The sequence below is a fragment of the Callionymus lyra genome, chromosome 16 (genome assembly GCF_982586985.1).
Source record: "Callionymus lyra chromosome 16, fCalLyr1.hap1.1, whole genome shotgun sequence".
In the NCBI taxonomy this organism is placed as follows: Eukaryota; Metazoa; Chordata; class Actinopteri; order Syngnathiformes; family Callionymidae; genus Callionymus; species Callionymus lyra.
In genome coordinates, this window is record NC_141833.1 from 4155227 (window position 1) to 4170419 (window position 15193).

The 15193-nt window shown below is 35.5% G+C and overlaps 1 protein-coding gene across 3 annotated transcripts; it reads right to left on the reverse strand.

Moving 5' to 3' along the window:
- Positions 1-1346: 1346 nt before the first annotated feature.
- Positions 1347-14920, reverse strand: cnpy1 (canopy FGF signaling regulator 1). Of its 3 annotated transcripts, none has more exons than XM_087810810.1 (6): positions 14885-14920; positions 13824-13922; positions 13042-13157; positions 5586-5798; positions 4091-4187; positions 1347-1479 (listed from the first exon to the last, which is right to left on the reverse strand). In XM_087810810.1, exons 1-6 carry the CDS (start codon positions 14913-14915, stop codon positions 1439-1441), a joined length of 597 nt encoding a protein of 198 aa, XP_087666936.1. In that variant the 5' UTR covers positions 14916-14920; the 3' UTR covers positions 1347-1438. The 3 variants fall into 3 exon arrangements, with proteins under 3 accessions (XP_087666936.1, XP_087666939.1, XP_087666938.1); XM_087810813.1 differs by having other exon boundaries at positions 14881-14900; XM_087810812.1 differs by lacking the exon at positions 14885-14920 and adding an exon at positions 14709-14868.
- Between the last annotated feature and the right edge of the window lie 273 nt (positions 14921-15193).

Genomic DNA, 15193 nt, shown 5'->3' on the forward strand with positions numbered 1-15193 from the left:
TGTCTATGGTCTCTTAAATTGTGATGTGCTTTGGTGAATTGAAGCCTTTTAAGTTGAAAAATATCTGGATATGATAGCTTGAGCCAATAGAACCAACACCTAAAGGTAGATTTACTTCAACATCAAATCCTTCAAATTTCAAGCACCTTTGACTTTGCTTTGGACGTTTTGATATTGAAATATACTGGAGTGATGTGTGTACTAATATTCCCTACATGTTCATTGAAAAAATATAAATTGAAGTGTGTAAAGGGAACATTTGAAGAACTTAAGTCCGGGTTCTTGATTTAATTAATTTTCCCCAAATGAGCGGCTGAACAGTTTATAAACCTATAAGACCTATAGAAGTCGCATTTAAACCCTAAACTCCTCTTGAAAAGGGGCTGATATGTCCCTGTAAGACTTGATGAGCATTTGCGAGACGAAGTGTGACAGTGGAGCTGCTCAGCAGCAGAACCGACGCTCCGACGCTGGATCAATGGCCTGTGGGAAATCAGAATTAAACGGCTGTGAAGGTTCTCTGTCAGTCAGCACCTTCGTAACCCTTGATCTGTCAGGGGTTGAAGGGGTGTCTGCGAGGAAGCCCAGCTCGCTGACACTTCCTCGCAGGCAGTGACACAAAGAGTTTGTATAGATCCAACCGTGGCTTAGTCCCCATACTGAGCCCTCGAGTCAGGACTTAGTGCTGGACATGTTGACAAAAGTACTGAGAAGATAAAGTCAAACCTAAAACAACAAATGTTCCCAATACAAATACCAAAGAGGATCTCAACGCTCGGAGCGGAAGTTGACTCTGGTAGTCTCTCGCCGGCTCAAGACTTTAGTCGAGGATTTTGTTTCTCCAAGATATACCAATAAAATGTTAAAAGATGGTGAAGTTTAAACTATTTCTATGTCTATTTCACATTTCTTTTTTTGCCTTACTTTTGTTGAAACTGCTGCTTTTTAAGGTCCAGACTTAACAATAGAAAAGGTCAGAAACAAATGGGTTGACATCATGTGATGAGGACTGAGGTCAGTGAGGAACTCCAAAGGCCATAGGAAAGGACGGAAACAGAACCACGTAACTCTTTCAAGGATTCAAGAATTTGTTAATTCACATCAATGGGAACCATTTTCAGAACTGAGTTTTCAAAACTGACACTTCAATCTCCTGAGTGTTGCTGCTCCAGGTGAGACAATCTCTGAAGGGGGAACATCCAAGAAATGTCATTATTAATTCAAATACAAAAACAGTTGAGATGTGAAAATAAATGAGCAACTTTAAAACCGTTTCATCATTAAGATTTGTGAGAAATGGGTTGCTGCCGGGAGAATTTGAGTTCTCTAAAAATAAATCACAAGCGTCAGATGAGAACACGTCATCTTTATTCACATTCTCAATGTAACATTTTGAATCAGAAAGCCTGCTTCTCTGACCCCTGAAGCAAATCCACTTCTATAAATCCGTGTGAGTCGTCGGGAATCCTCTGCAGTGGCCTGTGAGGAAAGCAGAAAATAGAATGTGAAACTAACACTTTACTTTACTTGACTTCATTTAAAATTGTAAAATACTTACATTACTAGTTACTTCTTTTAAAAGTAACTCATTTACTTTAAGTAATCGATTACTGCCAAAGTAACTAGTAACTAGGGAAAGTAACTTTTTTGTAAGAGAGGGATTAAGGCGAATTATCCAAGTGTATGGGCCAATGAAAGGTCCTTCTGATTAATCAATTCAGACAAAAGGTAAGAACAAGAAATGAAATAAAACAAAAATAAATTAGGGCTGCACCGATCATAATTTTTGTGGCCAATACAAATTGGTTGCCAATTATAGAGTCTCAACAGGTTGATAGTTGCCCAATTTATTTCCCACTAGAATCACATAAAAGTAACTTTAGTAAGTAAGTAAGTAAGTAATTTATTTATATAGCGCTTTTCCAGAACAGGGTCACAAAGCGCTTAAACAATCAAAACAATATTCAATAAAGTATATACTTAAAAGATCAAGATAAAACTGAGAACACAACAGGAGTTCCAGAAAATCAAGGAAAAGCCTGAACAAATAGAAACGTCTTCAGATGTTTCTTGAAGGAGTCAGTAGATCCATCAAGTGCAAAGAGAGAGGAAGATCGTTCCAAAGCTTAGGAGCAACAGCCTGAAAAGATTTCTCTCCTCTGGTCCTGAGCCGTATAAAAACAATACAATTCAAAAACACTGTATCCTTTAAAGGAAAATAACAGACAATACAAAATTAATTAACATGTTATGGCTTTTGACAAAGTAATTAGCTACAGCACTTACTAAAACACTACCGTAAATATTGTAACGTATTGCGTAATAACACGTTGATCCCAACGATGTTCTTGACTGTATTCAGAGGGGCGACACCTCATTTTGTGACTTAGTCTGGCCAACCCGTTTCGTTGAGTCATGACTGGATGGACATAGATCAGATCAATCAAACCAAATGTTGTTTATTATGTAGTTATTCCTTTTTTTAATCTGTAATTTTAATGGTATGTTTGTCCATTTTGTAATTAATGTATGTTTTATCATCGGTTTTGTTTCTGTACTATTTTCATTGTAGTCAATGTTATTGTTATGTTAAATTATGGAATTGTTACCGATACATTGTTATTGTTGGTATCATCTGTGTTTGTACATTATGTTGTTTTGGTAATCAATACCGGTTTTAATTATTTAATGTTGAGTCTGGTGCTGCTGCTCTGGATGCTCAGCAGATGAAAGAGTGCAGGTGCAGGGTGGGCAGAGTTTTGACATATTTGCTATGACTCTCCTTCTGCATCTGGAGCTGTAGATGTCCATCTGGGCGACAGGCATGTAGTTGAGGGCACTCTGCACTACACACTGTAGAAGGAGTAGTGGAGTGACAACTGCTACTGGTCAAACTTTCTGACCAGGCAGGTGGTGCTCCAGGAAAAGTCATCGCCGAGGTGGACGTCCAGATATATAGATGGGATGGGAATATGAGTCTACAATCATCTCCTCTGTTTACTTTGTTTATATCAGCAGGGTGAACAGGAGGGGGCTCAGCATGCCGTTATAGAGGAAGGGGTTTAGTCTAAGTTTGTGGTAAAGCAGGCCCAGAAGTTTAGTGTCATTAAGTGTAATGATTCTGCGGTTATGTTTACGATGAAGATCCACAGTGTCACGTTTATTATGTTGTTTGTAACGTGGACCATGGCTATTCTTTGGGCCAATATTTATTGAGCCCTGTAATTGTGGAGCTCTTAAGAACAGGTGGACGACTTCATGGAGAACCTGACCTCGTACCTAGAAATGGGTATTATTTAGGATTCATCTAATATTGGTGCCGAAATAGTTTTTTGAATTGGTGTTGGTGCTTGAACTTTGCCTAAAGTTATGCAAAGGCGTACAGAATCTGAAATAGTTTTTTTAATTTAATTTAATTTAATCTACTATCTAGCATGTTTACATAGGAACACAAAGTTATATTCTGTACTGGTTTTAAGCAACCACGAGTTTCATTCTGTCAGTATAATTTTGGGGCTAAATTGTCGGCTGGCAAATTGAAAGTTTTATTCAATTCACGTTCTCAACGGTCCTGTGAAGTGGTCCCATGGGTTTAGTTAAGAAATCCTTTTATGAAATTGAAATACAAACATCAATAACCTTAATATGAAGTGACCTTATAATTCATCTGCGTGTTTCTACTCATTTATAACTTCTACGTTTTTCATTTAATTAGTTTTACTATAAAACGATCGTTTGCTGTTGTAGATGTAGCTCTAAACCAGAAGTAACTTTATGCACCAACCCAATAATCGTTGTTTTATTATGAAGAACACATTTGATTTTTTTTAATTTGTTTTTAATTAACCCTTGTAATATGTATTTCACATTTTACGGTTAATAGTGGTGTCAACTAACAAGATAATTTTAAGTGGAAACAGAAAGTAAATCCATTATTTAATTTTTTTTTTTTTAATTTTAAATACACTAAAACATGATCAACAGTTGTAAATGTATTTTATTTAATAATACAAGTCACGATTGTGTTTGTGAGACTCTGTTTGTGTGTGTGTTTGTGTGTGTGTGTATGTGTGTGTTCGGTGCATGGTACCTGAGAGAGTGTGGCATAACTCTGTGTGCGTGTGTTGCGAGTCTCTGCTGAAAAGATCGATAATTTCATCCTCCAGTTCCTCCACAATACTTTCACACTGAAAGACAAAAACACAAGTCAGATGTAGAAGTAGAAGACTTTTATATTGACACATAGTAACATATGAGAAGCTGTCGGTCGTGACCTCAACACCACACTGACCTTTTGCCTGAAAAAAGATTATCCTAACTCTAAATTAAATAGTTTGAATTATAATAACACTAAAAAAGGTTAATTCATCAGAAGCTCAAACGTTGATCATCTTCCAAGATAATTCAACTCAGTAAGGCTGCTTTTATTTACGACTATCGTTAGTATCATTATTTTAGCGGTGTTGTTTTTTTGTTTGAGTTTGGTAAACAAACACTTGAAAAAAGGGATATAATTTCATTACAGTTCCAGTATTAGTCACAATATGTAGTTCCATCTAGACTTAAGAATGTTTTGAAGCTCATTCACTTGTATGGCTGCTCAGCGCAGCTACTCAAGCACTTTCCTCGGTTCAGAAATAGGGAAAAATAAATGAATAAATCGCAACTTTAATAAAAGCCATAATACATTTTAGAAATTCCACTCGACTTCCATGTGTTTTACTGTGGTAGACAACAGTTTTATTTATCCGTTTTGAAAAGACTGTTGAATGCAGCAGAACTAACGTCGCTGGTGGCTAAGTGGTTAGCATTGAAGTTATTATTATTTGGTGTTTGTGTGTGCATGTGCGCATGTGCGCATGTGCACACTTTAAATGTATCTACTTTAAATAAACTTTATTGGTATCCTACATTTTAATTTTTTAATGAAAGATGCTAGAAAGAGAATTTAAATCAGAGAAATAGGTCACATGGACAAGTTTGCCAAGATGTTGAAAATGCCAAAAGCAGATTTATTGTAGTTTTAACAGTGAAAACATGCCAACATACAAGAAAACACATTCATAATAGCAAATAAAAACGCTGTCTTTTCATTGTACAACTAAACAATTTGAATTACCGACCCAGCCAGTGAGCGGTTTACTGGTTAAGAATAAATGGGCAGAAAACATTCAAAAATAAATAAGTACTATTAAAAAAGGAGAGTAAGATGCATATCTTTGTGAATTAAAAAACGATTAAACAAACAAATTAATTAACAATCAAAAATAATAAAACGTACTATAAAAGAGGTTTTAATGAAAATATTGGTCTCATAGTAATACATAAGGTGTTTATTATTAAAATAAATGAGAAAAACATTTTAAATAGGAATAAGCTGACTGCATGTTACAAGAAATGAAAGGGGAATATCAAAAAGAAGTAAACGTTAAATCTTTACTAAATTGAGAAGATAATTGAATGTTGTATTTAATGAAGTGAACAGATGAGAATAAAAAGAATAAAAGTACACCTTCTTCCAGACTAGTTCTTTATTAATACAAGGTAAGATGAACATCAAAAAATATAGAAAATAAAGAACTTACTGCGAACTTCAGCCCGTTGGAAGCCTCAGGGCCGTCGAATTGGAAGTTGTTAAAGTCCGGGAAGTTTCCGGTGCCTTCGTCAGACCTGGGAGCAAACCTCCGGTACTCCTTCTCCTGTGTGTCCGGGTCCTTGTGCAGAGCGTAGTCGCTCATGTGGCTGCAGACGTCTTCCAGGAGCTCGCTCAGGTGGGTCTCCGACCGGGCCAGCTGTACCTGAGGTGGACCAGAACAGAGTTTTAATCCAAGTTTGATAAAGTCAAGATCATGAAGGAGAAGTGATTTTGGGGCTTATTGCCATAGAAACCAAACAGGAACTGAGGGTTTGAAAGGTCCTGTCAAGTCAGCTGACCCTGTGTCAGCTATGTTACACCACAGGCCTCAGAAGGTCAGCGGGTTGACCTCTGGTTTCCGCCCGGGATTCTTACACTTTAACCACCTTCACCCTGCGATTCTGACTTTTAATCTGAACCAGAACCCCCAAGACCCCTTCACCCCCATGTGGACTTCCTGTTCCCCCTTGTCTGTCTAGACGAGTGGAGACAGGTGCAGGACCGCTGAGCACACCCACAGAAGAAGAGAACAAGAGGGGTGGAAGAGGAAGGAGGGGTGAAAGAGGGCGAGGCCTTAGCAGCAGCCAAGTGCGGGGTAAACAAGACTGCCACCTGTCTTGGCCTGCTCATCCCTCACTCCACTGATCAAAGGAGGCTTCCTCAGTGTGTGTGTGCACTGTGGTGGTGGTCATTTGGTAACAATGTAGCTATATTCTCACACACACACACACACACACACACACACACACACGTTACCATGATGGTCATACCAGAGACTCTCATCACCCTTAAAACAATAGTAACAATAATGTAAGGAGTTCATTTCATTGAGCTATAGCAACATGTTTTAGACGGAACATCTTGAATTTATCGTTACAAGCAAAGATCTTTTACTCTAAAGATATTCTCGCATGGCTTTTTTTTCCAGTACAATAATACCTCAACCGATTAAAAATCTAAACCTGAATTTATTTATTATAAAAGTGCAAACACGGTGCTGTACGATGAAAACTTAATTTAACGCAACACACAGTACAAAAAAAACATTAAAAAAAATATAATATGAATAAAAAATAAGATAAAACTTACTATAGAACATAAAAAAGAATGACACAAATAATTTGTAACATAAATACATGAGCAAAATGTGATTAAATTGAGGGGCAATTTTATCGGGGAGGCCGTGTAGAAGGGGTGATGAATTTAATTCCCCGGGGGGGTCGTACTATCAATGTTTACAATATTTTGGAGTTTTTTTCCCCACTAAATAAACTTAAATGGCCACGAGCAAGAAGTTATTTTCATGATTAAATTATATAAAGGGTACGTGCACCCAAAATGTATCTAATAAAATCTAATTTGCCGTGTTTCTCTGCAAATAAATTAGATAAGAAACGGAAAAAATACATAAGGTGACTAAAAAACAGTAAAAGAAGAATGAATATAGATATTTAAATTAATCCAAAAATATTTTTAAAATATATTACTTTCTTTATATATTTTCTATTTGTAGGCTTTGTCGGCATTGAAAGAACCATTTTATTTAAAATGCCTTCAAGTATGATTTGAAGTCATTAATATTCTCCCTGATCGTTGGGATCAGTAAACAATACATGCGTAAACCGATGAACACGTTGTCTTTAAATCTCATGAATCAAAAAGCTGCTGTCCAGCTGTCACGTTATTCCAGACCCAGCTCACATATTAATCAGCATACAGTACTTCAGCGCTCCGTCTGCCACTATATATATCATATGGGAGCAAGTTTAATATTTCCAGATCAAACTTAATCCCAAATCCTGTCCAAAAAAAAAGAAAATCCCGGCTGTCTGACAACAAAACATTGTCAGGCCGTGGCAGCCCTGGGGCTTGTGTCTGAGTCATTATCATGCCATGCTACTAAATGGTTCAGAATTAAAGCCCTTCCTTGCCAGTTGCAGCCTCTTGAAAAGAAGCTGTCATTCAAATTGCTGTTTGAAGAATGAGACGAGGGGCGAGGGAGGTGTGGGGGGGCAGGGGGATGGGGGTCAGAGAATAGGCTTCTCAGGGATGCTTTCCCCCCATTCAATCCCCAATGGAAAGGGAGCCATTATTGCCCGGACAGGAGCCTTTCACTTCCATTGTCCTGCTGATATGGGCCAATAAAGATGGACATTAATATTAATATTATTAATAATAATGATGATATCAGCACAGCAGAAAGGGGATAGAGGCTAAAATGCCACAGATAAGCAGACAGAAATGTTTTTGAACACACATTTGATCTGTTGACAGTTTGAATTAATTTCCCTTCAAAATTATAATAAATTCAGAGGTTGTTGGTTTGATTTTGCAGCAGAAAAAAGAGATCCTGTGTAAGGAAAATAACTTGCAATGTATTTGTTTACTGTATTATACATTGTATTTATATTACAGATCATTAGATCATTTATATTTAAGATTTCATAGCTCAAATATTGTCCAGATGGAGTCTGAAGAGCAGGGGTGGGAAGTTCACATTATATACTGTGACTGAGTTGGGCCTTGAAAAAAAGAAAAGGAAGGAAGAAAAAGAGCCTTAATATGATGGAAAAACTTTATGAAAAATATAATATAAAAATAAAATATTATATATAGTAATTATATAATATATATATAATATGTTGTTTTTTTTAAGTAAATATATATACATTTGTTTTAAATAAATATTATTTAAATTAAATTATTATTTTAATACATGTTGACGAACAAAAAGTACTCAAAAACAAGACAGATAAAGATATTGGATGAAAACAAAAATCCAGAAACTAAGAACTTAACAAGTTATATAAAAATACTAGAAATAAGAAATGCATAATTGAAAAATATTAATATAATATAATTGTTAGCTGTTAAGGACATTTCTGTGATAAGTTTTATTGTTTTACCCCAACCTCATGAGGGCCGCACAAATACACTCAATGGGCCGTATTAAGCGTATTAAGCGGCGTAGGCTACACTTTCCAGCAGTTCTGCTGATTATCCTGAGGTGAAATAAAGTAAACAAATAATTTTGTTCTAAAGAAAGTTGTGGTTTTCATTGAAATAAAAGAAGGTTTCATGGAGAAAAAAAAAAGTATTTATTTTTTACAGTACAAAGCTATTTGTAACGACAATTAGGCCAGATGTGACTGCAGATTTACTTTTCAGACTTTTCAGAATACTGGTTCGGTAAGGAGCCTGGATTTTGTAGATGTGAATGAATGACACGAAACAGTGAATAAAGTACGTTAATTAAACATAAATGAAAAGCATGAAATATCCATTGACTGAATAGATAAACTAACTAACTTAAAATCTTGTCTTTTTGTGAATCATAACAGATGTTTGGAGAATCTCTCATCTAGGTCTGACAAACATTTAACCCTTGTGTTGCCTCTGAGTCAACGTGACCCGAAGGCCAAGGATACCAGGTACGTCATAAACAAAATAAAGTCTAATCTAATCAAACACATTTGTTTTTGGGGCTTTGGGTCAATTTACAGCGATAACACAAGATTTAAGTCAAAACATATGCACAGTTTTCAAATCCCATAACATGTATTTATTTATTTTTATTAATACATTTTTCATATACACATAGACCCTTGTATTTGTACTAAAATGTATATTTTTTTGTTTGTTCGTGAATGAGGTTATGCTGATCAGATTTTCTTGATAGTTGTAAATAAAGTAATTTGTCAGCTATTTTGAATGTAGTAACAGATAATATCACTTGAATGGAAACTTGTCCACCTTAAGGAAAAGTCATTACATATTTGGAACTAAATTTTCACAATTGGTTTAATTTGCGTCTCACTTTCCAATCGTTGTAAATGTATAAAAATATGTGGGTATACTCATTTTGGAATACTATATATTGTATAATTTAAAGCAGCTCTATGCGATTTTTAGTCGCGTGTCGCCAGTGGACTAAAGTGGTAGTGTTATCCCCGATGGGGAACCACATTACCCATGAGCACTCGCTAAACGTCGCAAAAGTTGCCATGTCCAGGTTTGCGGACAAATTTTCTGTTTCCAGACTTCCATTGATGAATGAAGGATGGATACTGATGAGGTAATGAATCAGATTGTGGATAATGAAATATGATATGACGGCTTTGTAAATAACATAACTTTAACTTTGTTTTTGTACCGTAATTCAACCCCCCACCACAACCAGCGTGATATGTAGCATGTTCACACCATCCCCAAGAACTTTTACAGTGAAAATAAAAATCGTACAAAACACCCTCAAGTCACAGTATATGAGTCATTCAACTAGTTTTAAGTTGATGTGTCATCACAAGTTAATTTAGTACAAAAATATTAAGGTACCCAAAACTACCCAGTTCTGCTTTAAAACAACAAAGTGAGTGCATTATTTACGATTTCCCGACTTTTATTTTTCAAAACTCAATCTAAACACAATGAATGTATCTTCACGTGTTGTCTAACAGCTACTGTTAACCCTTAATCTCTGCAGAAGTAGGATGGAAAGCCAGTTATTGACTTAAATGTTGACTGTATGTTTAGTACATTGGTAGCATCACAACAAAACAAACTAACAAAACTTTACTTCCTGACACACTATCAGAGCAAAGGTCTTTTTTATTCTTCAAAAAATAAATAAGGTTTTGGGTAGTTCCATTTTCATAAAACCTACCAGCTTTCTTGTTCTTTTTTAAAGAAAAATCCCACAAGCCTGTCAGAATAAGCAACAAAAATAGATTCATAAAAACTCATTTTACCGGACCATTATCTATACTTACATCAAATAATTAATTTGAGGAAAAAAACTTGGTAGTTATAACTGAATTGCACTATTCTATTTATTAAACTGTAAACTGTAAGTATATATTCAAATACGAAATAAATGTGAATGCTAAATTGATGATAGAAAAGGTTTATTTTTCCATTTTATTAATGAATATGTTCAAAATCCCAATTTTGATCGAACAAAACAAAAAATAAATAGTCTTAGTTTGTGTTCCAGAGCCTCTCCAGCAAACTGTGGATACATCCTTTGTAAACAAACTCCATTGTAAACGTTGATTCTCACCCTCGACGGAAAGTTTACCTTTTTTCTAACGGAAGCCAGAACAGAAGCTGCGATGTTTTGTGTCAGAGTGTCACTCTTCCTATTGTGCATCCTCTCATTCTCAATGCATGACTTCCCTTCGGTCACTATGAGATCTGCTGGCTGCTCTATCTAAGTTCAATGTCTCTGCGCATCTTAAACGTCTCTTTGTTGCGGCGAGCAGGTTTTACTTTTGTGCCACGGAGCGGGCCTGTGCCCCCAGGAAGTCCTACTGTGAGGGGGCCAAAGAGCAGAGACTTAAAACCTGCAAATCCTTCAGGCTGATGGCATCTAAGCTGTGACATCCCTGCCTCTCCGATTCACAACAGGTCACAAGCTGCTGAAAAGGAGGGACTTGGAGCGCGAGGGATCAAGGTTTGGCTTCTCCTCCTGCTCAACATCCTTTGATTGAGCGGACAATGCGATAGGTGGACTTTCCACAATGACCTTTGTCAGGGCAGGAAGTCAGTCACAATATTAGCGGCCGGCAGACATAATGTGGGGTTATGTGAATGTTTTCCCACTCTAGAGCATCATCTTATCTCACATGTTATCTTTCCAGTCAACTCGAGTGCTTACTTTCCTCCTTAATGACAGAAATATCTTTAATGTTCCACAGTATGACTGAACAGATGATGCGCAAGGTCAGGATTTATGTTCTCACTGCATGATTCCCTACAACTGGATTCCTTCTGCCTTGCATGAAGGATAAAAGCTCTCTGTTAGGCCCGTTAATTTGACCAGATGTCCAATAAGGTCAAGATGAAAAAATGGTAAAGTTTCAGAATTTAATGCTAATTTTAAGCAAGTTCTTTTACTGTACATTGTGATGAGCTCATGAAGCTTCATGAATCATTTTCTAAGATCAGCAGATGGCGCCCTTAGCTTAAAAATCATGGTAGGTTTAATTGAAATAGCTTTTCAGAGTAAAGCTTCTACAGCAAAAATTGCTAGCTGGTGCGCTCTGAAAAAGAGGACGATGCTTCATGAAGCTTCACCAGCACATAGCTACATATAGGTCCATTTGATCTGTTGTAAATGTATATTGCCAGGGAGTCTCCAAAAAAATTGGAGTGGTGGAAGGGAAAAATGGAATTTGATATCTGATATAATAAAATGTTTTTTTTATTTTTTTTAACCATTTTCTCTGAACCTTTGATGATGTCACATTCTGAGTCAACTTGTTGTTGGCACCCTTTAACAAATAGCTTTAGCTAGCTAGTAAAAAGGAAATGGAAAAGTTTCTCACAGGAAAAAGACCATGGAAGATTCTGCTGCTACAAAAACTCATTGCCATATCAAATATATAAATAAGAAAGTCCGGAGTAGACTGTTCTTTCTGAGAAGGCTCCGTTCTTTAAACATCTGCAGGAAACTCCTCTGCACGCTCGATCAGTCTGTGGGGGCCAGTGTTTTATGCTGTGGTGTGTGGTGTGTCATTCATTTCCTAAGGGGCCAGATTATGTGACTGCACAGTCACTGTTTTAAGATGCGGTTAAACCAAATGAAGGAATAAAAAAGGTCGTAATACATTAAAAAAAAAACATGCAATTCATTTGATCTTATAGTTCATAATGGCATTTTGAATACATTGATCAAAAATAACCGTGCGGGATGTCACTTGAGGAAAATAAAGTTTCTTTATACAAGAAAAAAAGAGGTTCAGTCACTCACGTTTTTGTTTGTTCGTTCATTTACTGTCAAATTATTCAGATCATAATCAGCTGCGCGAAAAACCCTATCCGGTCTTTATCTGTCAAACAAGATCTGGTTTCTAACACGAATATTATCGCACATACTGATCATTTCCATCGACTAAATTATCAATTTCATTCCTTTTCATCCATTTTAACTAAAATACAGATAATATTGAATAAGCAGGTTTTAGTCAATGCTATAAATCAACAATGTTACTAATCAACATAAATCAACTAATGTAAGTCAAAATAAGTTACAAAATACATTCTATTTAAATGTGTATCATAAAAGCAGTATGGGAGAAACATTTTAAACTCTTATTCAATTTATTTAAAGGAGAACAACAAAAAACAACTTATACTAGCATTGAAGTCATTAATAATATATATGTTAATTATAATTTTTAAATGTAATTGTATCTAAAAAAACAGTTTTCTAGTTTTAAGGCTGCATTAATACAGTCAAAAGGCCACACATGGACCCTCGGTAAGTTCTGGTCTATATAATACTGAAGGTACATTCACTCTCACTTTATTAGAACTGGATAGCATTATAAACTATTTCACAACTTCAACCAAGATATCAATCGTACAGAGAAGAGAAAAAAAAACAAGTTTATAATGTTTTTTACCTTTTTGTCTGTCATGGATCCATCAGGGTTGAGTCGAAAACTGCCAACATTAATTGTTTTTTTGGGGTCTATCTTACTGATGGAGTAGTTCAGCTCGTCCACAATGGCCTTGCATGCTAAGAAAAAAAAGAAGTTTGTTTCCGATATTATCTTAAATATTTCTTATTAAATACTCACAAGATTATCATAATTCAATATCAAATGTTTTGGGGTATTCTAGAATGAAACACAAAATCAACAAGACACATTCTTAATAGTAATGTTAGCTATAATTTAGAGATATTGTCTTTTTTTCCTATAGGGATTACAATATATATGCAGTCTGTGGAAAGAAACACAATGACCCAACATTATCTCATTTTCTATGTGTACACAAACACATATCTGGCGTCTGACGTTGCAGGTACACTGTTCTGCCACTTGGGGGAACCAAAAACAATATTTTCAATGAAATATAAATTACAGCTACAGCTTTCACAATAAATAAGAGAATTAAAAAAAACCTGCTCAAGTCCCTGAGAACCTATTAATCTCTTTTCACCTCAATAAATTCACATTATGGCCTAAGTTACGCCAAGAGCTGGCTGTGACTAAACATCCTCCCTCTGGATTAATCCTTCTTCTGTACTCATTTTAAAGTTGTTTTTATTGTCAAGTACTTAGCAAGATTAACTGTGAATTCACGTTAACAACCCAAATTATTTTATTTTAGAAAATGCTTTTATATTGTTGACATTAATCACCCATTTTATTAGGTAACAAGGTGAGCTTTTGTTACTTACCAGAGCAGTAAACCGTCTTATCCTTGCCCTCAGTGATGCTGACATGGAGCGAAAACGTGATCACAACCAGAAAGACAATCCAAGAGGCCATTTTAAAAACTAAAAATTATATAAAGAGAACAAAAAACAAACAAACAAATGTTTAAACATGCGATACAAATTTCATAAAATGTATATTGAACAACACAATTCACTCTAAATACTGCCGATATCATGTAGAATCTATTGACATCATGTACAAACACGATATACCAGCATTTGGCATTACAGACAGGGAGGTATTTAAGTAGGATTTCTATTAAAGTAAGAGTTCCGAAGTTATTTACAAGCACAATGGTGGTTTTATCTGGAGCACAGTACAAACATCTATTTAATAACATGAGAAAACGAGGTAATGATCGAATTTTATTTATTTATAAGGGTTGCAGAGGTCTGGCAAATCCACAACTGGCAGCTGTCACCCTCACTGTCTTTAAAAACGTTAAATATTCTAAATAATCTCAGAAACCAAGGTGACCGCAATAATAACAACATCACTAAAATCATAGACAACAACATAAATGATAACATTTATTTACTATGACGCAAATATTGTGTAAGGTGAGATTTTCTTTTAAAAGGGCAGAAATAACAAGTACTTTGATGATACTTTCAATCTCTATAATCTTTATTATAGTAGAAGATTATCTAAGGTTGTATATACGTTTTAAATAAATGTAAAATAACGTGGACATGTGACGAAATCAGATTGAAATTCATGAATCAAATTATATATATTTAATCTGAAACCCTCGGGGTGTTTTTCTACGATCGAGTGTTTATATTAAGAGAAAAGTTAAATATCCAGAAGTTTTATAGAAGTTGTGACGGTGCACCTTGTCTTACCTGTCCAGCAGCGTCGAACACGCGGAAGACACTATAGTGTATGTGTTTAGCTATTATGCTCATTTATCGTGACATTGTGTATTTTCCCTTTTTTTAAAACATAATTTAAATAAATCCACAAAAACGTAACTACAAGCATATAACTTTTCAGCGCATTGACAAAGAGACGTACCTACCGCTTCCTGATAGTGTTTGTAATTCTGACATGTTGTTTGCCGATTGGTCAAAATCTAGTCACGTGACAGTGATCGCCATTGATCGACGTTTCCTTGTGAATAGGACTACAATAAGTTGATGTTTTATCTTTTTTATTCCGTTGACAGATCTATTTATTAGAAGAAATGTTTTATCTGTAAAGTTTGCAATCAGATTAAATAAGAGGTGCGAATAAAATATGTAAAAATGTTCATCAAATGTTTTTTCAGGTTTACAAAAACTACCAAAAATAATTATTTCCGAGGAAGCGATTGAATAACACATTAAGA

Coding starts and splice junctions, on each gene's coding strand:
- cnpy1 (XM_087810810.1), bottom strand. CDS start 14,915: ATGTCAGAATTACAAACACTATCAGGAAGCG. Junction 4,188..5,585: donor CCAACGGGCTGAAGTTCGCA/GTAAGTTCTTTA, acceptor TTTGTCTTTCAG/TGTGAAAGTATTGTGGAGGA. Junction 1,480..4,090: donor GTTATGCCACACTCTCTCAG/GTACCATGCACC, acceptor CTTTCCTCACAG/GCCACTGCAGAGGATTCCCG.